Raw genomic sequence first — 26,568 nt, forward strand, 5'->3', positions numbered from 1 at the left:
CTCATTTGTTCATGGTCATTGCGACTTAACAAAGGGCTATTTAGGAGAAACTGCGAATTGTAGGTAATAATCGAAGTGTTTGTGCCACCTGACAAAACGAAGACCATCTAAACAAATGGATACGTCAGATAATAAACCATCAGCGACTTAACGTATACTCGTAAATGTAAATGCATTTTAGCCAATGGACCTATAAAATCATTTCAGGTATGTAATCAAACACACATTTTTGGTCATAAGGGATTTTATTGACTTTTGAGACTGCAAAAGAAAATCGTAAAAATTGCCTTACACTGACGGTTTTATTAATTTTCTTATGAGCGAAATGTTTTAGAGTACTACTATGAAGATGTTTATATACATGGAAGGTACTATGCAGGTATACATATACGTGAATATATTGTAGGATGTTGATGATGAAACAAGAGTTTGTTTCCGAAGAAATCTATGTCAAAATATCATACATTATTTTAATTTCCCACAAAACAAATTGTAAAAAAAAATATTAATCAAATACCTTATAAAATTAAATTAGGTAGTCGTAAATGTCACGTCAGAAGCCTTTCAGACGATTTGAATAAAGTTTGACCCCAGTTGAACGATAACACACTCGATATGAAATAATGATTATAGGTACATACTACGCCATACCTAATATTGTAAGAATACAGGTAAACATAACTCAACCTCCTCCCTCCAACCTCAACCTATATGTACGTACGGCGATAGTTATATTCACGTTACATTAGACAAATTGTAAAGATAAGGGAATTGCACCAGTGAATTTATGCGCGCCTCTTACGTAGACAAAATGACGTACTTTGCGACTTTGTGCACATGTTAAAATTAACGTCAAAGATGACGGTGCAACCCAATCTTAGTTTACAACATAAAATTTAATTATGAACATGGATGGCTACCATATTATATATTATTTTTTAAAGCTACAAACTACTCTCGAAACAACCTCTAGTGCTGAGAAAAAAAAACGAAAGATTACACGTTAAAGATTACAAAAATGTAATGTACCTATTTTTTTTTCTTTTCAGCAAGCAAAACTTGATGTTAAATATTTCAAATATAAAAACACGGAAGAATGTTTCTTTTCTACGTAAGTACTTTTTATATAAATACCAAAATGTACCTAATTAAAACTTTGCTAACAAATGCCCACAAATTACTACCGATTTATTCTTCAAACATTTTCCCAGTGAAGTTGTGTAAAAATACTTTATTATTTTCCTACAGAAGTGGAGAGGAGCACCTCAGGACTCGAAAGTTCGTTGTAAAAGCAATTTTGCAAATCGCTTGAATGAATACGCACACCCAAAAACTTGGGAAGTTTTCCAATGGCGTTTTAATGCCCTTTTAGTGGGAAATTGATTGCAAACGTTTCGCTTTGCTGTTCTTGGTGAATATTTGCTGTTATGGTAATTATGATTTTGAGTAATTTATATTTGTTTGAAAGTGCTGTGGATGCAGCTTCGATCAAACACAATTGAATTACTTACTGTACAATGTACTCATGTTTTTTCGCAAAAATATTTCTTACTTTTCTCTCTTTCTTTCTTGAAATTCACGATAGTTTTCTTTTGAGATATATTTTTAAACTTAGTAGGTACTATAGTACCTAATTATATATAATTAAACACTAACCCAGCTTGGGCATAAGGTCCACCTAACTAAAAGCGGACACAGCATTCATAGAGCAACAATTTGACAACAATGTATGAAAGTCTCCTTGTAATCTATAGAATCTAGAGTGGGTACGTAGTTTAGTTTACATACAACAGATATGGATGGGTAGCACAGATGGGTAGTCATAAAAGTCATATCAGATGCCTTGCGACGACTTGAACATTTGATACCAGTGTTAGCAATAACACACATTCTATAAAAAAAGTGTGGGTATCAATATAGTTCCAAAAAAGAGGTCCAACAATTTGTAGGTAATATAAACATTGTAAGACTGAAAATAAATTAAAAGTATTTATTATGTAATTAAGTCACAATCGCAACAACATTGAAAGAGAAGTTACTATACAGTCTTGTAATTATGTAAGTACCTATAATTTTAACTTAATATTCAGAATGGATGTTACAACTTCAATATCCGCCAGAAGTTTGACTCACGTACTAAATAAATGAACAAGTAGCAAACTTGGAGTTTGTGTCAAATGAGTTACTGTTACTTCGCGGATGAAACGAATAAAGTCGATCAAGAAGGTCTCGTTCCTTCTATACCTCTTTGAGTCGACCTCATGTAGGTACCTACTCTGTACTCCCTCGTCCTTAAAAAAAACGGTCAAGTGCGAGTTGAATTCGTGTGAAGAGGGAATATAATATAATAAATACAATATATAGAGAATTCTTACTTATATGGGTTCCGTTTTTTTATTATTGCACGAAACCCTAGAAACTGATATCCACTGGACCATCTAAAATGTACCTTATCGCCACAGTTATTTTGAGGCTCTAGTGGCACCGTCATAACTCGAGTACTTATAGAGGCATCATTACATAGTATAAAACGAAGTCGCTTCCCATTCCTGCTGTATGTACGCTTAAATCTTTAAAATTACACAACGGATATTGATGCGGGTTTTTTTTATTTAAAAAAAATATAAGAAAAGAAGAAAATAAAAAAAATTTTGATGTGAGAAAATGAAGAAGATGAAAATGAGAAAGGTTTGATACTCCTAAATGATGATCTAAATGGTTTGATGACCCTACTAAATAAACTATATGGCGTCGGTATTAGAGGAATGGCTCATAAATGGTTTAGTTCGTATCTCAAAACCAGAAAACAGTTCGTTGAAATTGAACACCTCAATCACGAAACAAGCTCAGTTCAAATTATTCGATCTAACTGTAAGCCAACCAATTCTTCTATCCCACAAGGAAGTGTTCTTGGGTGTATATAATAACCTTCCAAAAATCATGAAAGAGCATTATGTTCTTTTTGCTGATAACATTTCGATCCCAATGTCCACTAAGGATGATACAAATTTGCGTGAACAACTTACGAACATCCTTATAAGAACATCAAACTGGCTAAATGAGCACAATTTAGAAATTAACAATTTGAAAACAAAATTAATGGTCTTTCACACTTATCAAAAACCACCATTAGAGGTTAAAATTCGCTTCAATGGACTTGGAGGTAGTAAATGAATTTACTCTGCTAGGCGTAAACATCGATAGCCACATAAACTGGAAGTCGTATATCCAAAAGCTATGTTGAAAACTATCGCAGTTTGCGTATGCGCTTAAAGAGATAAAAATACACAAACATTGAAACGGCAATTGTCACCTATTATGCTTGCTTACGCCTACTCATGGCTAAGTTATGGTACTTGTTTATGGGGCAACGGAACCGACTGGGATAGAGTCTTCATCCTGCAAAAAAGACTACTGCGAATAATAGCCAATATAAAAGAGACAGCTGCAAACCTTTTTTAAAAAACACAAAATTCTGACATTGCCATGCATCTACATCCTACAAGTATGCACATTTGTTAGGATATATCCAGAATTTTTTTTAAGAAAAGGAAAGACATAGCAACAAAATATACAGTCAGACACCAAAATAGGCTGCAAATCCCTGTTTCGCGTCTCCAGCTCCATTCATCTAGCCCTCTAGTCATGTCTATAAAACTTTACAACAAACTCCCAAACGCCGTTAAAGATATAGAAGACACTAAATTGTTCCTGCAACATCTTAAAGAATTATTGACTAATAAATGCTACTACACAATCAATGAATATTTAGAAGTCAAATATAATACTTAAACATGAAATACTTACAAAATTTGACATTTATTAACTTATTATTAATTAACTAACTTATTATGACACATATATCGAAATAAATATAATAATATACCTAAATATACACGCGACAACATCTAAAATAAATAATAAATAACATAAACTTGACGAAAATATATAGCCCTTCTCCCATTGCAGGATCCTTAATTGTTACTATTTATTGTAAACAAAGACCTGTATGACATTAAGGAAGCAATAAATGATTTGGTTTGATTTAAAAGTTTCAAAATTAAATTAGGTACCTAATTTTACAAGGATTTCAGAAATATGGAATACCAAGGAAAAGTTGGGTGGATTGCGTCTAGTATATATGTATATATATATATAATATTGCAAGAACGCGGAGTGATCGAATCTCCAGCTGAAGTTTTACCGCGATTGGGGTTTGGTTGCAACAAAGATATCCTCCGATTTATGTAGGAAAACGCACTCTGGAGCTTGAAGCAAACATCGTGAGCCATAAAACAGCCAGATCATATCAAATTTTATCTTTTACTTAACTTGCAATGTTACTATGTACATATGTAAGTCTCTATAGATTCGGGTGGAATCTTCCAACTCAATTATAAAGCGGATGCCTTCAACCGATTGTGCTGTGTTGTATACACGTTTGGTTTTGATGACAATGCATTATTATATTGGTACACCTAGGAACAGCTTCAGAAGTGAGATTTTGCTGCACGGATATGATATTTTTGTCACACATAAGATATCATTAACAACAACAAAAGTTTTTGTCAAAAATTACATTTTTGTAAAAAACTTATTTAAAGACATTATTGTTCTCATTTGATAGAGATTCTTTTCGGCTTCAGTCACGTTTCAAAAAAAAACTGGATGAAAATTGGTTCAACCTGTTTGAGAGCAGCGAACACTTTAAATTAACACCCATCTGTTTGTGACGGGAGTTAAAAATTAACTGCCCCATTAACATTACCGGCTAGAGCATGAAAAATGAATATTCCCTTGTATTGCGGCTTTAAAAAAGCCAGCTCAGCACGTGTTAGCCGTCGTTAAACTTTATTATCCACATTTACATTCAGAATTAATTTCTATGAAGTGCATTCGCTGTATGCTAATATCGGCTTTCACATCGGAAAAATGTAAATGAAAAGACATTTCGATACACGAAAATCAAAAATATTATCTAATGATTTATTGTATTGTCTGTTTAACAAACATTGTTTTTGGTTATACGTTTTAACTAACAGTTCCAAAAAAAATTTAACAGCAATGAATTTTATGAGCAGCCAAGTCGTGTATTTCTCTAAGTAATAATATAATAATCAGTATGTTATGTTTATTTATGAAAGGCAATCCTTGCATGATCATTTCAACCTACACAAAGCTTTACTATCTAACATGTGGCGCATGTCATCCAATTTATATATCTTTCGCTTGTCGTCATTATAGTTCAACGCTTCACATAATCTACACAAATGGTAAGACTTACTTCCAAAGTATCCATGTTCATTTAAAACTTCAAAATGATTTCTCCAAAGATGATATGAGAAAAAGTCATTTTCATTGTGAATAATACTTATGATTTTATCTGCCAGATCCTTGTGTGAGAATAATTTGGCATGTAAGTAAGAATTTGGAGGTAATAAAGTTTTACAGTCGCGAGGAGGAGCTCCCAATATTATGGGGATTGCACCTTTTCCATATGCGAAATGAAATACTTTTTCTGACAAATACTGGCGGCATCTTGAATTTTCCATGACAAGATAGAAATAATATTGATTAATATCTTTGCAGCTATCATTACACCTAAAAGATAATATGTTTTATTAGTAGTCAAATCAAATCCAAGAGTCTTTAAGAGAGGTCGACACTCTCTACATCTTAAAAGATAACAAGAAGTTTAAAATATTTATTTTCTATTTATGTACCTATATTAAATTTGTTTCTCCGAAATACCTCTAAGGATTTTGATGTGTTTATATATATTGTAGAATTTTACTAAATTTTTTTTTCAATATCGAAGACGACGGGTAGCGGCCATCTCTGAGCCTCCCTTTCCCTCCTACCCACACATTTCTCATTGGCTTCCGGACTAGAAATGCTTAGAATTATTTAAGGAATCTTATACAATTGCTCATAGCTGAGTTTTTTTTTGTAAAATGCATAATTGTCTTTAAATTCTTCATTCGGAGCAAAGCTCGCTTGCCCAGCTTTTGAGTGCAAATAATGCTCTTTCCATCAGAAAATCACTATAATGTCTTACCACAAACGGTTTGGCGAACACTTGCCATAAATATCAATTTTGATATACTTTTGCATTTCCTCCAAAAATTTCATTCTGAATGGTACGTGACAATTTGACATGGCAACAGCCACAAGGACGTCAGAACGTTTGTACTGAAAGTTAGGAATCAATTCCGCAATAGATTCGTACGTAACGTTTTCTTTTACTGGCACGTCCAAAGCCACTGTGCGACCGTAAGGAACCGGGACGTCCGCATTACTTCTGGAATTCAAATTAATATATTGGATTTATTAAAGTTGGCTTTATAAACACCAGTTATTTCGGAAGTACTTATAATAGGTATACTATTAAACTTGATAATGTAATTTCATTGAAATAATAACTTTAAAAATATTTAACTGTCTTTCAAGTAAGGAAAGAGTAGGGACCACTCTGGGACCTTAGCGTATTCTTTTTAGTATTATTTATAACTAGCTGATGACCGCAGTTTCACCCGCGGTCTAGTCTATGATTACACTACTCGTACCTATTCCAAATAAGCAACATCGGCCCAGCAGTTTAGCCGTGACAGCGTAACAGACAGCAAGACCGCCAATTATCGAATTTATAATCCACTACTTGTAATATACTTTTCAATGCTAATAACAAATATCATATATACCAGCGGCCCGCCCCGGCTTTGCTCGGGTAGTAATATAATAAATTATACACCTAAACCTTCCTCGGGAATCACACTAACTATTGGTGAAAAGGTTTTTGAGTTTAATGCGAACAGACATACAGACACGGCAGAAGACTTTGTTTTATAATTAACAAGAAAGGATGCGAAAATGGAGATGTGAGGATGTTTATTACTCAATTTCGTAAAATCCACAGGGCAGATTTCCGAGATCGCGAAATTCCCATGTGAACAAAATTCCGAAGCCGAGATAATTCTTCCTATAGCTATTCTTAGCGAATCATACCTGTAGGTCATAGACCAATTAAAAAAATTTGACAAATCAAATATTTTTTTTAGACTTGAGCCATACATGAAAGCATGTTGTGGCGACTCATCATTGAGGAATATCCATTTCTGATTTATACTTCTATTTTGGACCTCAGGGTAAACTTCACGCATTATATGCACAAGAACAACATCAACCGAGTCAATTAGACTATCATTGCCAGTAAATACGCAGTTTTTAACATCGCAGCTGAGTAAAGTTGCCTTATCTTTGCTTTGATTCCTAGAATAAAAAAATATTAGATTAGTGAAAGATAGATAGAGATAAAAAACTTTATTTGTTACTATAATTTAACATAATAAATATACCTAAAAGAAATGAAATACAGAAGAGAAAGTAAAATTGGAAAAATATATATTTTTTAACTTTTTCAAATAATTTGAATTTTCCATCAAATTCTTCCATATATGGTATTCCATATCAGATATGATATATTTCTAATATCATATATACCCAAAATATGAGTATTTTTTACATCTCATTCACTTTTTATAACCTTACTTTCTTTGAGTAGGTAGGTCAGTTTTTATTTTCTGGCAGGTCTGTATAGTATAATAGTGCTTTTGTGAACTCTGTCATCTATTGATTAAGCTGCTTCAAAAAGACATCTTCGGCCTTAAGAAATCTACTTACATCAGTCGACCATGTCGTTGTCGAAGCCAATTCCAATATTTCCATACTAATATTATGAATGTTTTGTTTTGCTTGTGAAGGTCGAAAGTTTCATTTTTGAACAACAAAGATCCAAGTTTTGATGTCTTCCAAGACTGAAAATTACATTATCTACAAAATATAAGGGTATCTACTTATAACATTTATAGCTAAGTTCAGGTATTTCAAGTACCTGAGAATCTGTGCTGAGCATCTGCTTTATCTAAGCCAAGTAAGCGACTAGTAGACCATCTTTACAAAATTGGACTGTTTGATTTGGTAGGTCAAAAGACTTCATTCAAAACTAGCTACTCCCTGAGGCTTTGCTCCCGGGGAATTTCGGAATAAAATTACCCTATGTGTTATTCCAGGTTTTATTCTACCCATTTTACAAATTTTACTACAATCCGTCAATAGATTTTGCGTGAAACAGTAACAATTATACATACACACACATACATCCTCACAAACTTTGGCTTTATAATATTAGTAGGATTTATTTGTAGCATACTAGCTTTTAGTATAGTACCGACGATATGAAAACAGGCCTCATTCTCAACACTGAAAACTTTGGCTACAAATTCCTAGAGTCTTAACTTAACACTTTAGCGGACACTCGACGAACATAATTAATTTTTATTGTTATATCTACTGTCCGCCACAGTCTCTCTCTTAAGTTTAAGTGCTCACAGCTGCATACGGGGCTGAGAAGCCCAGATTCTGCGTAAAAAATAAACCTTAAAATGCTAAGCACTGGTTGTGATTTTATAAACGGACGCCTGCTTGTTGCAAACTCTCCTTGGGTATACTATTATTGCATGTTAACCTGCCAGGCTATGTATCCCTTAGTCTCCTCGTACGATATACCTACACGGGAGATATGGAGTGGCCTATTCTATGATGGAACTATGGAACCACAAGCCAAAGTGTTAGTTAATAACTATCTTACCTTTCTCATTTCATAATATTGAGATACGATCGACATGTGATCACTCAGATTCGACATTTTCAATATTTTTTTACCATCAAAATTAAGCAACTTTTTTTCCACACTGAAGTAATAAATTACGACACTGATTAATAATAAGCTGCAGAAAACACGACCATTAACTGAAGTTCTTCTTAGGACACACTTAAAAAGGTTTTTTCTTATAACAGAATAAAGATGTTTTAATGATTCTAAAAACCGTTTAGTCAACATATTGAAACTTTATTTTAATCACAAATTATCTATACACAATTTCATTTCAAACTGCTCGTACCATTACTAATTAGTTCTATAAATTTATTTTTATTCTAACTACGTAAGGCACCTCAGCGGTGTACCTAATAGTAAGTAGTTCTTTCCCAATTGTGTTCACAGACATAGCGTTTCTTTTATTGAAGTAGATACCACGTAATATTGTTGTAAGTATTGTACATAATAGTACCTATTCAAAATAATACCTAAACATATTTCAGTAGATAGGTGTGCATATGTATAAAAAGTGGGTTATATTATTGGATCACCTCGTACTTATATTCTGCAATCTTAGCATACTTAGTAAATGTACTTAGTAGTACTTACATACTTACAATACCTACTTCATTTCAGGTAGGCAAATGGGCAAAGAAATAAATTGAATTAATGATTAACAATTACATTTAATAGGTCGTTCACATTTTATGAACGCGAACTAACTATAGTGTGGATAGTTTGCGTCTTTCCGAAATATAAAAGTCCAATCTTTTCAGATCAATCACTAGTAATTTGATCTGAGTATCTAATTCCATGAGCGCATCTCTTTCTTGTTACCATGGATACATTAATACACCACATTGCTTAATACACACTAGCATTTGCCCACGGCAAAACAGACATGATTTTCATACAAACTCTCTTTCATAAAAACCCTCATAACAGTAATTTTAGGGTTGATTTTAGAAAAAAAGTAGCCTATTTGAATGGGGCTCTTTAACTATACGCATACCAAATGTCATAAAAATCGGTAAAGCAGTTTAGCCGTAAAGGCGAACAGATCGACAGACTGACTTTCGCTTTTGTAATACGTATTAGTGATGTACCAGCTAAAAATGCATCAGGCTGATCTAGTAGTAGTCTTTTCGACTGACTACTGACTGTTTTGTATCGTGTTATAAAATATGATACCGTTTGCGTCTTGTCAAATAAACAGTTCTTTTTTTTATTTTTAGTAGGAAAATACTATTAGAACTAAGTACATTGTCGGTTAAACCGATATGATAATCATATCGGTATGTATTGAAACCATACGTAATAACGTATGGTTTCAATACATACCTACTCAGTTATATCCACATCCAAACAAATTTAAATACTTACAATTGAAGTGTTCATATCAAAATGACCTACTGCATTTTTAAAATTGCGTAGGTACTCGTATAAGTAGACATGAAGTGAACATTTCATTTTTAGATTTTTTGCCTATCTCTGTATGTTCAAGGAAATCTTTGAAACGGTTAATCCGATTTTGATGGGATTTTCACTGGAAGGACGTCATGAACCGCAACGTATGGTACTTAAGTAGGTAGTTTTGGTCTTAGGTTAGGATAGATATCTTTGGTCGAGTACCTAAATAATAACGCATTAATTGAAATTTGATAATTTTTACATGATGGCATAAAATGGGTGCTAAGTAATTTATATGAAACATGTCATTTGTGGAATGATACGCACGAGTGGTTAGTAAAAATATATAATCATATAATATAAGTTTAAACCATGGACATAGTAGGTACCTACTCCGGAAGTACTTACAAAATCCATGGTTTAAACTTAAATTAATAAAGACTAGATATGTAGTATTCTAAATTTTGTGTGTATAAATTGGATTTAGAAAATTGTACCCTTAGGGAATGAAATGGGGCTGCGTAAGTAATTATGTATGATACTTCGACATTTTTGAAGTGAGACGGTCGTTTTTTAAATTTAGACACTTAATCTGAAATGAAATTTTTGTTTGAAGTTAAGTAAGTACCTACCTACTTAAAAAACATTTATTATGTTATTTACCACAGATTTATTATATTATTTACCTTGTTATACTATGGCATGATTGATTTACATAACTACGTGGCTATTACGTAAATGTTTGTTGTACGGGTCCTTAAATATTGCGTTTACAAATAGAATTTGCTATTACAAATACATACAAATAGTACAATATTTTGTTGTTATGAAGGCAACAGAAATACAACTGTGAAAAATTCATCTCTAACTAGGTGTCACGGTAAGAACCGGTGACATACCTAATGGTTTTGTTATATTTTTAATTAAAATATTTATTTTTAACCACCATCTCAAATAGGAGGTGTTATAAGATTGACCGCTAAGTGTGTCTGTCTGTCTATGTGATGGCTGGCTGTCATCATAGCTCATCAACGGGTGAACCGATTGGATGGCTGGATGCGGTTTTTTTTGTTTTATAGCAAATTTTTATGCGGTGGTTTTTAGATGTAGCGAAATGAATATTGAAAGTCGGCGTTTTTTTAATTTGTCTAACAAATAAACTTGTATTTTGTGAGTTTCTTTACATATGGCATTCGCGGAAGATCAACGTCGTGGCTCACACCATGACATCATGCTTAGCGAAGACTATTTTAGTACAATATTTAATACTATTACAATTAAATGCATCTCGTATATAAGAATGCTTTTTTTTTCATTTTGTTGATACTTCGTACAACGAGTACCTAGTTACCTACTAATTCCATGGTACTTAGGTACTTACTAGAGAGTTATTTAGATATAGGTAGCTAATTACATTGATCCAGCGAATGTATCCAGTAATTAAATTCAGTGGCAATAGATCCAGTGTTAGTGTTTTAATAAAAATGTGTCATAAAAACATTAGTAGGTAGGTACCTACTCCGTACAACCTATTAATTCTATGGTCACATACAAACCAACATAAATTTTCGTCGTCAGACTATTTGACATTATAAAATGACCAGGTGCATTACATGTAAATAGGACCAAATTTTCTTTTAACGTCACAATAAAATAATGTAAGTAGGTAAGTAAACACATGTTTGACACATAAATAATCTTTCTCTTTGTCAGCAAACAAACATGCATGGTCACCCAACGATTACGCACTGGCAACGACTGGATCATGGCTCGTTTGCATTTTTACACGCTTTCAGTGTCACTGGCATGGGATGCGCAGTGTGCTCCGTTTACCGGTCACAAGATGATGAATAGAAATATATCGAATAATATAATTATATTGCGATCCAGCGCTGGATCCTGAATGCTCCGGACAAACGTGTAACACGGATCAATGTAAATTGACCGGACTGTCAGCTGTCACTGTCAAACTGTCAAGAATGTTTATGGTCTTTTCTTGTCGGTCCAATCCAAGTCTATGTTGTGTACTTTCCGTAGTTTCCGTTTTCATTTTTCCATTACGCATTATTCATTGCTGTGTAGGTACCTACCTAGTTTGAGACAGAAATAGATGTACCGTTTTTCTGTTTGATCGATACTTAGGAAGCCAGAAAATAAATTTCGTCGCTCGCTTGCTGTAAGTGAAAAATTATTTACAAAATATAGACATAGGCACAACATAAACCCCAGATATTACAATGAGTTTCTTTGTTACAACTATCTGCATAACATCTATATAATTTTGTTTATCTGCTAATGATAACTAACAGCATAGTAGTTCTTGTAACACATTTGCACAACATGTTGTATTTGTGTCATCATAATTTCACTTAGCTTTACTTTTCTCAAATTCATTGTTTGTACCAAAATAAAAATTAAAACATTTAAAAAATACTTTATGTACCTACATTTTTTTTCAAATTTCAGATAATGGATCCCAATCAAGACTGCATTGGAATGCTGGCGTCCCCACATGCAGCATTGATACCGGGAGATAACAGTCCAATGGAGGAGTTGCCACCCATAACTCTTGCTCTAACTCCAGTACAAATACAACAGGAATATTATGAAAACCTGCCAGACTGTGATTGGGTCAAGTAAGTCATTATATAATTGACATTTTACTTGAAATGTTTATGGTACCATCCTAAAATATTGTCCCACTGTAACCAGAAAATAAGGGCTAAAAGGGTTGGCTTTATAGAGTAGTATAATTATAAAAAAAACTGAAATTAATAGATTAGTTTCTAGTCAGTTAGGTCAGGGTTAGCTTGTCACCATACCAAAATGAGTGCAAAACAAACCACAATTTTGTAATTTATATAAAAGTAAGGGCCACTCCATACAAAGGCAACAATATAGGTAGGTACTAATCATAATTTTCTTTCACTGTAATTATTTTAAAAGTATTATTGTTTTAAAAGTATTACAATGATATTCTTATTTTGGAACAATTGACCAAATCCTGATATATTGCTAGATGTTAATCTGTAACATAGATATTCATAGTTATTGCTCAAATTTTAGATTTTATGTAGAAGTGAGAAAGGCATAGGAGTGGACTAAATTATTAAATTTGTTACTGTTCTCCTTCACAGATATGAGAAATCAAACAGAAATCATTTGATGCAAAATATAGCATTTGCCCTATTTGGTGGGCCTAGTACAGAAGGCGAACTAGTCGAACTAAAAGGAAATCAGAATGCTCATTTAGAAGGTTACACTACTAGGCAGATGGAAAGGGTTATGAAAGTATATGATAAGTTGTGTGAGCAGAGTAAGTTGAACGTCTAATAATGTAATTTTCATGTGACAAACAGTAAACATAAGTACCCCAGTACCCCTATAAGATCACATCATTATTTTTTCTGTCAAGACTCTTTTTTTCTGGAATATATTGTTACTAATAAGACCATCAAGGTAAATTATTTTAAGCAAGTCACTATTTCATGATTCTGTCGGTCCACGGGAATTAGCTTACAAGTTTTGATTCCCTTGTAAAATCACAAAAATGGGACAAAATGTCCATTTATGACTGATAATTTTCCGTAACTTTGTAATAAATGGATTTACATATTAGCCACAGTACACAGAAGTTTTATATTGCGAGGTTACTAACAAATCAGCCCAGAAATAAGCAAATAGTGATTTTTATTTATAATTTCTATAACTTTCAGGTAAATATTCACAGAATGATGAAGACATTGTAATGTCTGTACTCCTCATAGTATGTGCAAAACCAAAACCAGTAAAGTTCTACCAGTTTGAACCATCTGATTATTGGGTAGATCTACACCTAAAAAACGACATTGATATTTGGTGCACTCCAGTTTTTAGACTTCGAAAATGCATCCCCACCACTGTTGGAGGTATGTTAGCTCAAATTTTACTTCCTAATTATTATCATCTAGTTTTAAAACTAGGCTTCCAATATTGGAATTGCATATTTTATCAAAGCATAGAAAATAAAACCAGTAAATTAAAAATATATATTAGATGTACATTTATTCTTTTTTGTAACATCCTAATTTTAGCTCTGAATTTGTATGTGTATTAGGAGACAGTGTATTATGATGATATACTATGCTAATTAAATTAGCGTCATGGTCACTAAAATTATCTTGATAACACCATATCTACTACCAGATTTATAGGCTCTCTTATCTTTGATAACTGATTCTATGACATTATGTGTGCAACATGAAGGTACTGTAATATATTTCTAGAATTACGTTTCTAGAATTCCACCTTATTTCAGTATTTCTATACATTAAAATATGTCATAAATTTTCTCTCATTTGAGCTTTTCACGGTTTCTTCCTCAGCCGTTAATTGTTGGAGCCCCGGGCCTTACATCATAAAGTTTAAATAGGTGCCTACTCATATTCTCTAGTCAAAATATGTGGCTATCTTGACATGGATAGAAAGTGAAGACTGTTTATTACTTTTATACTTTAGTTCTTGTAAACGAAATGGCCACATTGTTTTATTTTGACTAAGGTGTAGAGTTTGTGAAATTTGGACTTGTAGAGGAGTTGATTTAGAAGCTACTATACTTGCAATATGATAACTATTTGATTGTGTGTAAAACTTAGCTCATCTTAGCAATTTTATATTAGTTTGAGCCTGGCTATTAAGTGATAAAAATGTGATAACGGCTCCTTTCTAAATATTTTTTATTGCTGAAGTTCCCTTTTCTTCCTAAATATTTTCTTATTTCACAGCTAACTCATGCAAAGTGTATATAGATGAAAATGCTCGAGTTTATCATGACTGGCAATCTTATTTGACTAATAACACACTACCGAAATGTGTGCTGGTCGTGCCAGAAAATGGAGAATACAATGGAACTATTATTGAGGTTAGTAATTACTATAGTATAAAACAAAGTCACTTCTAGCTGTTTGTCTGTTTTATGTATCCTTGGGTCTTTAAAACTATGCTACGGATTTGATACTTACTTAATAGTCATTGTTTACGCTGACCCCATGCCCCCACCCCAAAGCCGAGAAAGGTCTTCAAACTGATACAACAATACTGCTGTTGATTACTTTTGTACCAAGATCTCTTCTATACAAAACTAGCTTTTGCCCGCGGCTTCGCCCGCGTGATTTTTCTTTCAGTGAAATATCTTACTAATCTGTTTTCTCCATGCAAACTTTGAACCCCGTTTTTACCCCCTTAGAGGATTAATTTTGAAAAATCCTTTCTTAGTACACCACTAGTTCATAAGGAACCTACGTGCTTGTTTCTAGACTTAGTAGTTTGGGCTGTGCGTTGATATGTCAGTCATTCAGTAGTAATACATAACGTAAAATATACAAATGTAATTCTCAGGGGGAAGAAGCGTTCGCAGTGAAGCTAACAGTGGTCCCGTCGCCCACGTTGGGTCTAAAGGCGCGGGTGCTCAGTTCCGCGGACACGGTGAGCACTGTGGCGTCGCTGGGCGCGCTGGGCGTGCTGGGCGTGGCCGCGTTCACGCCGGTGGGGCCCGCGGTGCTGGCGGGCGCGGCCGTCGCCTCCGTCACCACCGGCGTCTACGGCCTCGTCCGGTCGTCCATGCATCTCAAGGACAGAAGCGTACACGAACAGGTATGTTGGATTTTATAGACTAGCTGTTTCCGCGACCCGCGTGATTTCATTTATAATATTAATTAGGATACAACCTTTTAGTTTCACAACTCCAATGTTTGTCTGTAATCCGCTTGTAACAGAGTTAACCCTTTCACCGCCAGAGTCGGATTAATCCGACCAATGTTATCGTGTCCATTTCGCCTAGGTCGTATATATCCGACAAAATAGCTGTGTTTGTTTTTAGTGGCTTTTCCGACTCGTCATGTTTTATATTGTTAATATATGAAGATATATTACATAAAGCAATCATTTGTAATGTCGTACACTTTTGGCTCGTATTAAAAAGCCATAAAATTAAGTAAGAAGTTAGGTGAAATAGCTGATAATATTCTCTTGTAATTGCATAGGTGCCATACGCCCGCGTCGGAAAAATCCGACACTAGTGTCGGGACATTCTTCAAAGAGTAACATGTAAAAAATATGTACATCAAAGCAGTTCTCTTAATATTGACTTATTCAGAGAACAAGAAATAAATTAATTACTAATAAATATTCTACATAGTTTTATTAAATTCTTTTGAAAATAAGCAAATAAGTTGTCAAATGTCGACAATTTTTATATTGAGAATTAATAAATCATTAACAATATTCAATGGCTTTGCATTCAATTCTTTCTACTACCAAAAGTAAAAAAAAAATTTGCCCTGGGTTTAAGCACAGATTGTTAATTAACATCGCGCTGCAACAAATTTCGATATTATTTATCGATATTTAAATAGGTAAATTACATACAACCCTCTTTGTAGTAGGTATTTTTTTCTGTTGTACTGAGCTGGGCGCTGGGGGCACGACAGCTGATAAAATGCCAAGCGGTTAATAGGTTAAACTATTCCATATCGCTTCAATTTTTATGACAATGCATTATTGTCAATGATAAGCATGATCGCGCACTCACGCTGCCAATGAGGGAACTCATCAACGGTATACTGCTCTGACATGATTATAGATTTTTGCGTAAAAGCATATTTAAAATCCTTCCTCAAATTACAAAATTGAAAAACCGATAGTATATAATAAGAAGGTGGTTTACGTAATACATTTTGACTTTTTACATATATACAAACAAAAATTTGATACTGGTTTCATACGTAAATGTGTTGTTTTCAGAGCATAAGCCCTACAGACGCGGAGGCCCGAGGCAGCTGGCTGAACATAGCGGCGTCCAGCGTGGGGCTGGCGGCGGGCGCGGCCAGCTCTCTGCTGTCGCGCTCGGCCGCCGCGGGCTCCAACCTCACTAAGGTAATGTTGCCGAGCAGCAGCACTCACGTGAAACCCGAAACTGGTTGTCTCGGTCGTCTGCCTCGCTTCAGCGTACCTCAGCCCGAGCTAAATGAGGCGGTGTCATAAATATACGTATTTCTTTATGAACCTGAATTTGAGATCACTACATTGGCTTGATATCTGATTTCTAGTTGGAAATTAGCTAGTCAGTCAGAAAGGGATTGCAGACGATTTCCATTCGCACATTGTGATAGTGACGTTAGTGAGCAGGTAGGCTCAGTTTTAATATAAAAGCCATTGATTTATAACATATTTGTTTACAGACGGGTCAAGCTCTGGCCGTGTCCGTGGAGGTGCTGCGCCGGGCCAACATAATTACGGGCGGGGCCGGCGTTGTCAACAGTTTGGTGCACATTATACTCAAGGTATGTGTAGAGACACTTATGTAATTATACATACATATTGTTTTTTTTTTTGCAATATTCAATATCCCAATTAATATTATAAATGCGAAAGTAAGTTTGTTTGTTTGTTACCTCTTCACGCAATATCTACTGGACCGATTGTTATGAAATTTGGTGCACTGGTAGAAAATAACCTGGAATGGCGCAGCTAGTTATTAAATAATATGCATTAGTTGTAATATATGTATAACCCACATTTGTTAATTGACTTCTTTGAAAAAAGTCTGCTGTGAAGATTTTGCGCCACTTCACTTGCGCTCTGAAGTCGGCAGCAAAAAGCATCTATCATAGCAGACTTTAAAAAATCTATATAGTGAAAATATATAATTTATTTTTCCAGTATCGTAAGCACGGCGAGAAACCAACAAAACTAGAGCTGTTCCAATTCACGGCCGCCACATTGTTCTTCTGCAACGCGGTGATGTCCAACAGAACAGCTCAGAACATCATCGAGGAAGCTCAGGCCACCACCATCAATAGTTACCGAACTACGCTGAGGAGCAACCGCCACAGGTATTGTATTGTTGATACTTATATGGTAAGGCGATGTCCAATTGAACTGCTCAGGAAATATTTCGTTGTGTACTACTAGCAGGAGTATTTTTGATACTTCTCTCATGTTGTGTATTTTGTATTCATGTCCAATTTTATGACTCTTATCCTATTCCAGTTTACATTCGCGATTGCTGCGATAACCCAAGCGGGTATTGACCCGCTTGAAAAAATGTACACATTATTTAAGATTTGAGTTTTAGAATTGGTTTTTCAATAAACAGAAAATGCTTCTCTTTTCAGGAAAATCTTTGACAAACTCAGCGCAGAATCTCGAAGAATCCAAGGCAACGTTCAAGGTAACACCGAAGTCATCCGGGGCATCAAAAACATCGGCAACAAAGACCAGTACTTCGCTGACGTTCTGAGGATCAACAAGGACGTCAACCAACACAAGTTGAGGATATCCATCACTGCGGATGGCGAAGTTAATCTGAACGCACAACATAAGTTTAATCCTTCAGAGTTATCTAGCCTTGGGAAGGAAGGTAGGTCTCAACTGTTCAGTACACTAGGACCAGCTTCGCTAGCAACTAGGAACGTGCCCACTCGGCTAACAGCGTCCTCGCCGGCTGTGGGTCGATACGAAGAGGAAGACCGCAGCAGCATCATGGTTGGCATACACCCTGGAGAAATACTACGTATCGGAACCCTTCTTGTACGAGTCAGCGCATCTGGAGCAGAGAACGTGGCTCTGATGTTAGAAAACTTAAGCCAAGATGTTTACGCCAATTTAATGACGGTCACTTTCAATATGCTATCCAAAATGCTCCCAGACGAGATATCGAGGCTGAGGCTGCTTAGTCCTGATGAAGATTTGATTGTCCAGATTGTAAAATTCGTTTTCAATTACATGAAACATGAAAGGCCGCTAGGAGAAACCTCTCGCGATGATAACGGCATTATGTTGGTACTTAAAGAGTTTTTCCATGATGGAGTTGTACGCCAAGATACTATATTAATGTTGAAAGACCAGCTTATGATGTGGATTGACGGGGAAATCGATCGCAGGAGGGTTCTGTACCCTAACAAATGTCAAATTATTTGCACGACATGCCAAGGAGTCAGGTTTGCTTAGTTTACCTATTGGTATTATTATTATTATAATATACTTGCAGTATATTAACCCTTGCATTTCATGCCGAACCATGAACATTTTGATATTGCCATGTATATTATAGGTATATTTATGATCATATAGTGGTTGCAAATACTAACAGAGATGGGTTTCGCCCAATATTTTCCCAGTTTCTTCCCAAACAGTCAACAGGCGTAAACCCATCTATGTATCCACTGGAACCGCGCGCGGGGCCCTTTCTACATCTATGGTATACACTTACTTATTTTCAAATCCACTATCTACTAATAACTTTTTAGAAGAATGTATCAAGAAATGCCAACTATAAACAGACATATCAGCATGTTACTTTATAGTATGTACCTACTTAGTATGTAAGTAAAAAACTATATATATAATTATATATATTTTTATTAAAATTTAATAATATAGATGAATCTTCAGTCAAAAAAGTCAAAATTATTGTCACTACAACACAATACTTATTATTGTATTATGACAAATATTTGACCACACTTTTATATACTTCAGTGCAAAATGTTAATTATTAATTCATTTTAGTAATATAATAAGTTATGTGTAAGTAATATTATGATTTCAAGATATTTTATTCGGATTGTTTATATTTTGTATTTTTCTTGCAATGCCTTTTCGAAAAATTCGGGCATAATGTATCATTTAAATATTTTTACAAAATCCGTGCAAGTCAAATATTTTAGTTATGATTAATGATATTATCTTGATTAATGTTTTAGACTAATATTTAAAAAAATGTTATTGACTGAGGCAGATAATAAAAAAAAATATAATCTATTCACTAATTTACACAAAATTAGAGAAGTTAGCTTTGGTGCACAAAACTGTGATATTGTTAGATCATTGAGTAAAATTTTTGAATCTAATCTTATGCAATATATGGGCCAAAACCTAAAAAATGTTGTAATATTTTGTAATATATTTAATTTCATGCACTATATCGTGACATCCTAGTAGGTCACATGTAAAAATTCCTGTTTAATACTGTGGGGCCGCATTATCGCATTAATGTGCGCACAAATTACTTCGTGCAACGCAATGTCTTACAATGAATGGCCATAGCTTAGAGCGTTTTGATTAAAACTTATAAAATGAACATACCACTATGTAAAAGACTGGTTTACAAGGATAAAATAATATCAAGGATTTAAAAATTTGGCAACAAACATATTGTGCATTTGTGACGCAATAATGCGGCCTCAGGAAAATACTTCGTAGTCGTAGTCGTAGTCATAGAATGGTAAACTTTTGGAATAAACACCTTTATGAGACTTGAATATGTATCGCATTAAATGCATAATTATTTTTAATTTATAATACTGTATAATTTTACAACGTGCCTTGTATTTTGTTAAAAAGCTACACTAAATTTATTTTTATCAATCAGTGTGTTTTATTACAAACCCAAAACAATATGACAAAGTTTCAGCCGAAAAATAAACTTTAGAGAATTATGTATTTATTCAATAATTACTAAATATTTTAATAAAAAATCAATGGTCTAGAGTTTTAATATAGGCTTCTTTTTGTGCTGTTCGCTGGTCCGGGAGCGGCGGTGGATTGTACTCGAAGAATTTCGCTATAAAGTACCTGCAAACAAGATATAACAATGAAACAGTCTGCTAAATTCACAAAACGGTGAGTTTTTTAACAATATGCTCAATAATTGTAGCGCTGAAATACATTTGGCTAGGATTTATGAAAAACTTGGTCATTCAATTTCGTAATATTTTTTATTACTATTTAGAAAATAACTAACATAGCAGCTGCCTTTTCCCACCTGTCCGTCGGTCATCATTGAAGCAGTCTTTGCCCAATAGTGGGCAACACAAACCAGCACTTAGGTATTAGAAAAATAAATTACCAAACAAGGATCTCGACAGTGACGAGCACGGCCGCGGCGATGGTTTGAATGGCGACCTTCGCGGGCTCAGTGGTGCCTCTGAGCGCGGCGGCCAGCATCGCATCGCCCGCGTCCGAAGCTGCCTCCAACGCAGCCACCAGCAGCGCCGGCGCAGCTAACCAGCGCGCGCCGCGTCTCCACCATGATTGCTGGAAAATTAAGACGAGGGTATAGGGTAGTTTCAGTTTAAAAAAACATCTAGAAAATACATTTACGCAATCGCAGCATCATTTTCAAGAATCACGAAAAAAAGGGGTTACGACGGCTTGCAGTAGTGCAACAGCCTTGATACTGTCTGTTGATCTGTCTATGACCTCCTGAATTTTTATAGTCCAAAAATAAGTCTTGTTAAAAAAATTGTACATTGCAAGTGTAGGTCAAACTGAAAGTATACCAATATGTCGTGGTCATATGCTCATAGGGAAATTCAACTGGCATTAGACTTGAAGCCGTCTGTCGGTTTCCCAATTCTAATCTAGGATGTGGATACCTAACTAAGACAATAAAAAATACCTTGGACATAACGGCTACGAGAAGAAGCAATGAGCTGACTGCAGTAACGAAAGCGCTCAATTTTCCGTAGCCCATCACAAGGCGTATGGTTGGTTTGGTGATGCTGCAGTTATAAAGTTAAATTAAATCTTCAATTGCAAGTAGAAGACTAAGTACAATTTAAAAATAAGTGTATTCAAGGGTATCGGCGAGGGAGGCAAGGAGCAACAACAGCATTTCCAAAGAGGGTTGAATTTAGATCGTTCAAATTACAGTTTAATCATAAAACTAGAAATGTTTTGCGAGCTTTGGATAGGCACTGCCCCTGAGAAGGGGTGACACTCCAACTCGACGGGATGCGAATGCGCAAGAGCCCTCAGATGATAGAGAGAGAAGGGAGATACAGGTGATTTACCGTCGAGCAAAGCTGACATTGCTAAGTTTCTGTGCCACCTCGTCATCTTCCAGCTCGAGCTCGACGGGCTGCGACGCGAACGCACACGCAGACATCGACACTCCTAGCAAGGCCACCAGAAGGGCGCGCAGTTTCATACGTACGCCGTCACTGGTATCTTCTAAACTATCTATTGCGCTAATTTGCTGTTAAAATCAAATAAATCCTTTATACTTAAGTAGTAACACTAATAGCGGTTTAATTGCTACACGCGACTTTAAAAAACAAACCAAGTTTCGGGTAGAACTTTTACTGTGATAATATTCCTCGGTAGGACATCATGTGTCATTATCATTCATATTTTCTATTATTTAAATATGAAGAAACAACAGATCCAGGGAGACCGAGGAAAAACCAACTAAAAGAAGGCATAGTTGTCGTGTTGCGACCTTAAAACGTTATTCTATTCTGTTATACTTCTTCTAAAAGTAGACGAGGATAGAAATGAGGCCATAGTGTGGCGAATAGGTAGGTACCTACACCGACAAGAGCGTAGCTCTTAAGACAATTAATACTAACCTACTTGTAAATGATTCCGGGAGGATTCTGTCCGCTGACCTTTACGATCCTTCATCCTTTTTAACCAAGCCAAGAATCAATTTTAATTACCCGACTTTATAAAATTACTTCAAGGAAACTTGAAAAAAGGCGGTTGATACACTCCCGGAAATATCTAGATACTTATAACAATTAATTTTAAAGTGTGAAAATTATTGCCTGATATTCATGCTTAAAACGGAGTTTATCTAGGAAATTTGCGCTCTCCGTTTCCATCTTCTCACAATCTAAGTAGGTACCTTTAACCTTATGACATCGTGGTTGCTGGTTCCACCTGCATTTGGGTATCAAACATAAATGTTTCAATAATCTTGTTTTGTTTGGGAATATTTGAACCTTAATTTAATTCACACTACATGGTAGACCCGTAGACGCGATATCGCAACTGTGTCAATCAAAAAGTTTATTTTTATTTTGAAAAAAGTATCTAATGGTGATTTCTAATGTGGAAGTCATCGATGTAACGAGTTCCAATCAAAATTTTATGAACACAACAAGATATTTACTTTGAGGTCCCAGCCGCACTGCGATTTTCATCGTACGCTTTATTTCTAGAAATTCTGAACATCACCATCAGTGTCAAAGGTCTAGTGCTAAGAATAAGTGATCTACCTTCGGTCTCCGTGAGTTCCCTAATTTTTTTTGTTATGTACAATCAAAAGCACATCAAGTTACCATGCATTAACCTTTATGGCGCGCTAATAGCGGCAAGTTTGCAATTTGAGTAGGTTGATGTGCTGTTGACTGTACCTACATAATAAAAAAAGTACACATTTAGAGTATTACGGATTTTTTCCTTGCCTTGCCAAATTTCATAATTCTAGATCAACCTCTCTCAAATCTTCGCACGTTCCCGGTTACATACGCGTTCGGCCCATGACGTCCTCGGCCTTATGGGCCAGTCAGCGTAAAAAAATATTCTGTCATGTCACAACACAGGTCACAACCACGGGCCTGATATCAACCCTCCTTGAAAATGCTATAAGTAGTATCCCTTAGTTGCCTCGTACACAGTCATCCACTGAAAGATATGGTCCTATCTAGGACGGAACCACAGGACAGGACAGGACAGGCGGAACCTAGATTCTAGATTAACTGACACCAGGCTTTTAATTCGTTTGTAAAAGCAAATATGCGACGTTGATTTATGGTTAAGTATTTTTCAGCTAAAAGAGACCGCACATCAGAGTGATGCTCTACCCGTTCTTGATAAAAAAAATGTATTGATAGACGGACAGATACCTGGGTTCCGTTATTATCTTTTGAGGATACCCTAAAAATTTGAATATAATTGTCCCTTAATTTGCGCATTAAGAACCTGGAACACCTACATCCGTATTATAGGTAGGTAATTCAGAAGTAAATCAGAAGTTGTCAAATTATTTTTGTAAGAAAATGTCAAGATGTTATGTCGCGATGGTCGCCTTGCAAGTAACCGGACCTAAGAAACTTCTGTGTTCATTGCCAAATGCAAATTATTTTTTTCAAAATGTTGACTGCCCCTAACTTAAATATTTATAGAAAACATTCTTATTGGCACAGGGTTAAAGAAAAAAGTTGAAAAAAAAAACATTTTATTTCATGAAATCCGACCGTAATCATTACAAATCACATATGCATAAAAACCTGCGGAAAACACAGAATTCTTGAAGCCAGTTGAATGTCATCAGTATTAAGGCAGGAACCCTGCGCTTGAGTTGGCACAGCGACTTGACGTTCAGCTGTGCTATTATGAGAAAGACATTTACTAACTCTATGGTGACCAGAAAAGCTTGTCCTGCTATATGTGGCAAAAATAACGCTGGATTTTCCTGTAATAGGAATATTTATTAAGAGGGCGCCCGCTGCTCACATAGCGTCACTATCACATTTTTATCAATTTCGTATAATCAATAGGGAAAACTAAAAAATGGGTGCCACATGAGACTAAATTTATGCTTTATTATTTAGGATTTTATTAAAATATTATATTATATTTAAGATTTTATTAAAATATTATATTTTTCCTTTATACTAAACTAGTTTTTATACACGGCTTCGCCCACGTTAATTTTCCGAGCTAAAAGGTACCCTATGTCATTCTCCATACTTCAAACGACATGTACTTACTTATGCAAAATTTCAAGAAGATTGTTTGAGTAGATAGAGCGTGAAGAGGTAACAAACTTACAAATAAATAAACAAACTTACTTTGGCATTTATAATATTAATTAGGATAGTTAGGATTAGGATGAAACAACGATTTCAGTGGTCGCTGTTTTCTTTTTAGTAAATTGCGGCAACTATATCTAATATAAAATTTCTAATAAAACTCTAACAATTTCAAGTGGTAAGTACTTTTTTTTTAATGTGATGATTGCGCTAGTGTCCGCGGCCGAGTATTATTCCTGTCCCATAATTACATAATTCAGTCAATTCTTCTTCATCTTCGGACCAAATAGAGAAGCTTCCGGTGACTAGACAATTTCAGCGGTTTATTGCATGGGCATTATTCTTTGTCACATGTTTAAGGCAATAAGAAATGTTTATTTAACTTACTACTAACTTACTACGGATATGGGCACTTACCGTAAAACAGCCTATAAACATACAAGAGTATTGAACTAATCCCATAGAAGCAGCTATGATCTTCAAATCATGAACAAGCATGAAATGGTCACAGTCACAGTCGGCAATGTCTGCTGTCTTCATCGGGATTTCTCCGAGATGCAGTCTCAGATGGTGTAAACTTAATACCTAAAAAAATACTTTGTTGGTAAAAAACCACTCTTTATATTATGTGAATAGGTAAGTAATGTAGTTGATAATTTTGTCATCTACTGAGTGAAATGGAGAAGGCAATAGCAAACTACTCCATTAATATTGCCAAGAAAAATCGTTGTGTATTTCATTTCTCTTCATGGCCACGATCCTCAGCTATGAGGATCATACGATTGTAAGGAGGGAAATTCAAGAAAGAATTACTCACAAGTTGTAATTATTTCTATGAACATATTGGCATGTCTTTGAATTGAGTTGTGAGTCATACATCATCATAAGGCAAGCAAATCCTAGGCTCCTACGTTCTATGGTTGTGAAAGTAACTGGGAATACTCTCAATAAGAGTGATTTATACCAAACGAGCGAATCCTCATCAAAAGCTACTCTGGCTGATCCATACCAATGACAGGACATAGTCTGTGGCCAGATATTGGTGGACAGCCAGAGTACAGGTATTTACGTGCCTTTGAGGATTGGCCAATATAGCCAATATGACCATAACCAACACGCGAGCAAGCTTAATGCGGATTGGTGGGCTTAAACTGCAATCACAGCAGGCAGAGGAACTTGCGTTGTCATAGGAATATAAAAATATATTACTTACAAAACCAAGAATTCCATAGAAATAAATATAATATATGCAGCCCATGAACGCGGGATGCTGACAAAAATTCCTAGTTGTTACCATATGTGGTTTAAGAACTGTTGATATCACCCCGTTAAATGGTAGTTTCATGGCTTCAAATTTTTCATCAACCGGGCATTTTGAATCTTAACATAGAATTACGTCAAATGTGCTGTTTGAAATAGCTACGCCATGGAATTCGGCCAGCAGAATTATAATCAATATTTTTCGTAGGTTTTGGAGTTATATTTACTTTTAAGTGACGGTGATTTCGATGACATAATATATATTTTTTAAATTCCAAATTTTTATCTATGAGTGTAGGATTAGATCGTGGAATTAGTATGTACTCCGGTTGTACGTAGTACCCATGGAATTAGCAGGTATTCCGTGTACGAAGTACTTACTAAATCCATGGTAGTAGGTACCTACTAATTACATGGATGAAATTAAAATCGACTTAAAACCATAGATTTAGAAAGGGCCCCGCGCGCATATCTCTGAATCTATGCATAGATTTAGAAAGGTCCAATCTATGCCTACCATAAATACACAGATATTAGAACATTACATTGAAGCATACATCAAATAAAGAAGTACCTGCATACTTAAACCTATCGACAAAAGTGGGATGAGACCTCAGAACAATTATGCTAAAATTTAAATTCAAGAAAATGTGATTAAAA

General features: G+C 35.0%; 4 protein-coding genes across 7 annotated transcripts; 1 reads left to right on the forward strand and 3 right to left on the reverse strand.

The window, feature by feature from the left end:
- The first annotated feature begins 49 nt into the window (after window positions 1-49).
- LOC128673563 (uncharacterized) lies at window positions 50-20,473 on the forward strand. Of its 2 annotated transcripts, XM_053751499.2 has the most exons (12): window positions 50-207; window positions 1,050-1,111; window positions 1,249-1,430; window positions 12,533-12,702; window positions 13,204-13,382; window positions 13,783-13,974; window positions 14,830-14,966; window positions 15,443-15,697; window positions 16,847-16,978; window positions 17,284-17,385; window positions 17,765-17,937; window positions 18,220-20,473. In XM_053751499.2, exons 3-12 carry the CDS (start codon window positions 1,428-1,430, stop codon window positions 19,052-19,054), a joined length of 2,178 nt encoding a protein of 725 aa, XP_053607474.1. In that variant the 5' UTR covers window positions 50-207; window positions 1,050-1,111; window positions 1,249-1,427; the 3' UTR covers window positions 19,055-20,473. The 2 variants fall into 2 exon arrangements, with proteins under 2 accessions (XP_053607474.1, XP_053607475.1); XM_053751500.1 differs by lacking the exons at window positions 50-207; window positions 1,050-1,111; window positions 1,249-1,430 and adding an exon at window positions 12,075-12,242.
- On the reverse strand, window positions 5,085-9,012 carry LOC128673565 (alpha-(1,3)-fucosyltransferase 7-like). 3 transcript variants are annotated; one of them, XM_053751503.1, is made up of 5 exons: window positions 8,648-9,012; window positions 7,681-7,814; window positions 7,072-7,269; window positions 6,059-6,301; window positions 5,085-5,601 (listed from the first exon to the last, which is right to left on the reverse strand). In XM_053751503.1, the coding sequence occupies exons 1-5, from the start codon at window positions 8,897-8,899 to the stop codon at window positions 5,160-5,162; spliced, it is 1,269 nt and encodes a 422-aa protein (XP_053607478.1). In that variant the 5' UTR covers window positions 8,900-9,012; the 3' UTR covers window positions 5,085-5,159. The 3 variants fall into 3 exon arrangements, with proteins under 3 accessions (XP_053607478.1, XP_053607477.1, XP_053607479.1); XM_053751502.1 differs by having other exon boundaries at window positions 7,006-7,269; XM_053751504.1 differs by lacking the exon at window positions 5,085-5,601 and having other exon boundaries at window positions 5,836-6,301; window positions 7,006-7,269.
- A 54-nt stretch (window positions 20,474-20,527) lies between the features above and the next one.
- LOC128673566 (uncharacterized) lies at window positions 20,528-22,897 on the reverse strand. The gene is made up of 5 exons (XM_053751506.2): window positions 22,657-22,897; window positions 21,901-22,085; window positions 21,507-21,609; window positions 20,955-21,142; window positions 20,528-20,680 (listed from the first exon to the last, which is right to left on the reverse strand). Exons 1-5 carry the CDS (start codon window positions 22,711-22,713, stop codon window positions 20,584-20,586), a joined length of 630 nt encoding a protein of 209 aa, XP_053607481.1. The 5' UTR covers window positions 22,714-22,897; the 3' UTR covers window positions 20,528-20,583.
- A 1,201-nt stretch (window positions 22,898-24,098) lies between these two features.
- On the reverse strand, window positions 24,099-26,174 carry LOC128673567 (uncharacterized). The gene is made up of 3 exons (XM_053751507.2): window positions 25,862-26,174; window positions 25,066-25,233; window positions 24,099-24,308 (listed from the first exon to the last, which is right to left on the reverse strand). The coding sequence occupies exons 1-3, from the start codon at window positions 25,991-25,993 to the stop codon at window positions 24,099-24,101; spliced, it is 510 nt and encodes a 169-aa protein (XP_053607482.1). The 5' UTR covers window positions 25,994-26,174.
- Window positions 26,175-26,568: the final 394 nt, after the last annotated feature.

Source organism: Plodia interpunctella, chromosome 11 (genome assembly GCF_027563975.2).
Source record: "Plodia interpunctella isolate USDA-ARS_2022_Savannah chromosome 11, ilPloInte3.2, whole genome shotgun sequence".
Taxonomy (NCBI): Eukaryota; Metazoa; Arthropoda; class Insecta; order Lepidoptera; family Pyralidae; genus Plodia; species Plodia interpunctella.

Coding starts and splice junctions, on each gene's coding strand:
- LOC128673563 (XM_053751499.2), top strand. Junction 14,967..15,442: donor ACAATGGAACTATTATTGAG/GTTAGTAATTAC, acceptor TGTAATTCTCAG/GGGGAAGAAGCGTTCGCAGT. Junction 16,979..17,283: donor CGGGCTCCAACCTCACTAAG/GTAATGTTGCCG, acceptor ATTTGTTTACAG/ACGGGTCAAGCTCTGGCCGT.
- LOC128673565 (XM_053751502.1), bottom strand. CDS start 8,899: ATGTTGACTAAACGGTTTTTAGAATCATTAAAACATCTTTATTCTGTT. Junction 7,815..8,647: donor AATATTATGAAATGAGAAAG/GTAAGATAGTTA, acceptor TGTAATTTTCAG/TCTTGGAAGACATCAAAACT. Junction 6,302..7,005: donor AATTGGTCTATGACCTACAG/GTATGATTCGCT, acceptor TTTGAATTCCAG/AAGTAATGCGGACGTCCCGG.
- LOC128673566 (XM_053751506.2), bottom strand. CDS start 22,713: ATGGAAACGGAGAGCGCAAATTTCCTAGATAAACTCCGTTTTAAGCAT. Junction 22,086..22,656: donor GTTTTAAGCATGAATATCAG/GCAATAATTTTC, acceptor TGATTTTAACAG/CAAATTAGCGCAATAGATAG. Junction 20,681..20,954: donor ACTGTCGAGATCCTTGTTTG/GTAATTTATTTT, acceptor TCTTGTTTGCAG/GTACTTTATAGCGAAATTCT.
- LOC128673567 (XM_053751507.2), bottom strand. CDS start 25,993: ATGAAACTACCATTTAACGGGGTGATATCAACAGTTCTTAAACCACAT. Junction 25,234..25,861: donor TCTATGGAATTCTTGGTTTT/GTAAGTAATATA, acceptor GTATTTTTTTAG/GTATTAAGTTTACACCATCT. Junction 24,309..25,065: donor TGTTTATAGGCTGTTTTACG/GTAAGTGCCCAT, acceptor TTCCTATTACAG/GAAAATCCAGCGTTATTTTT.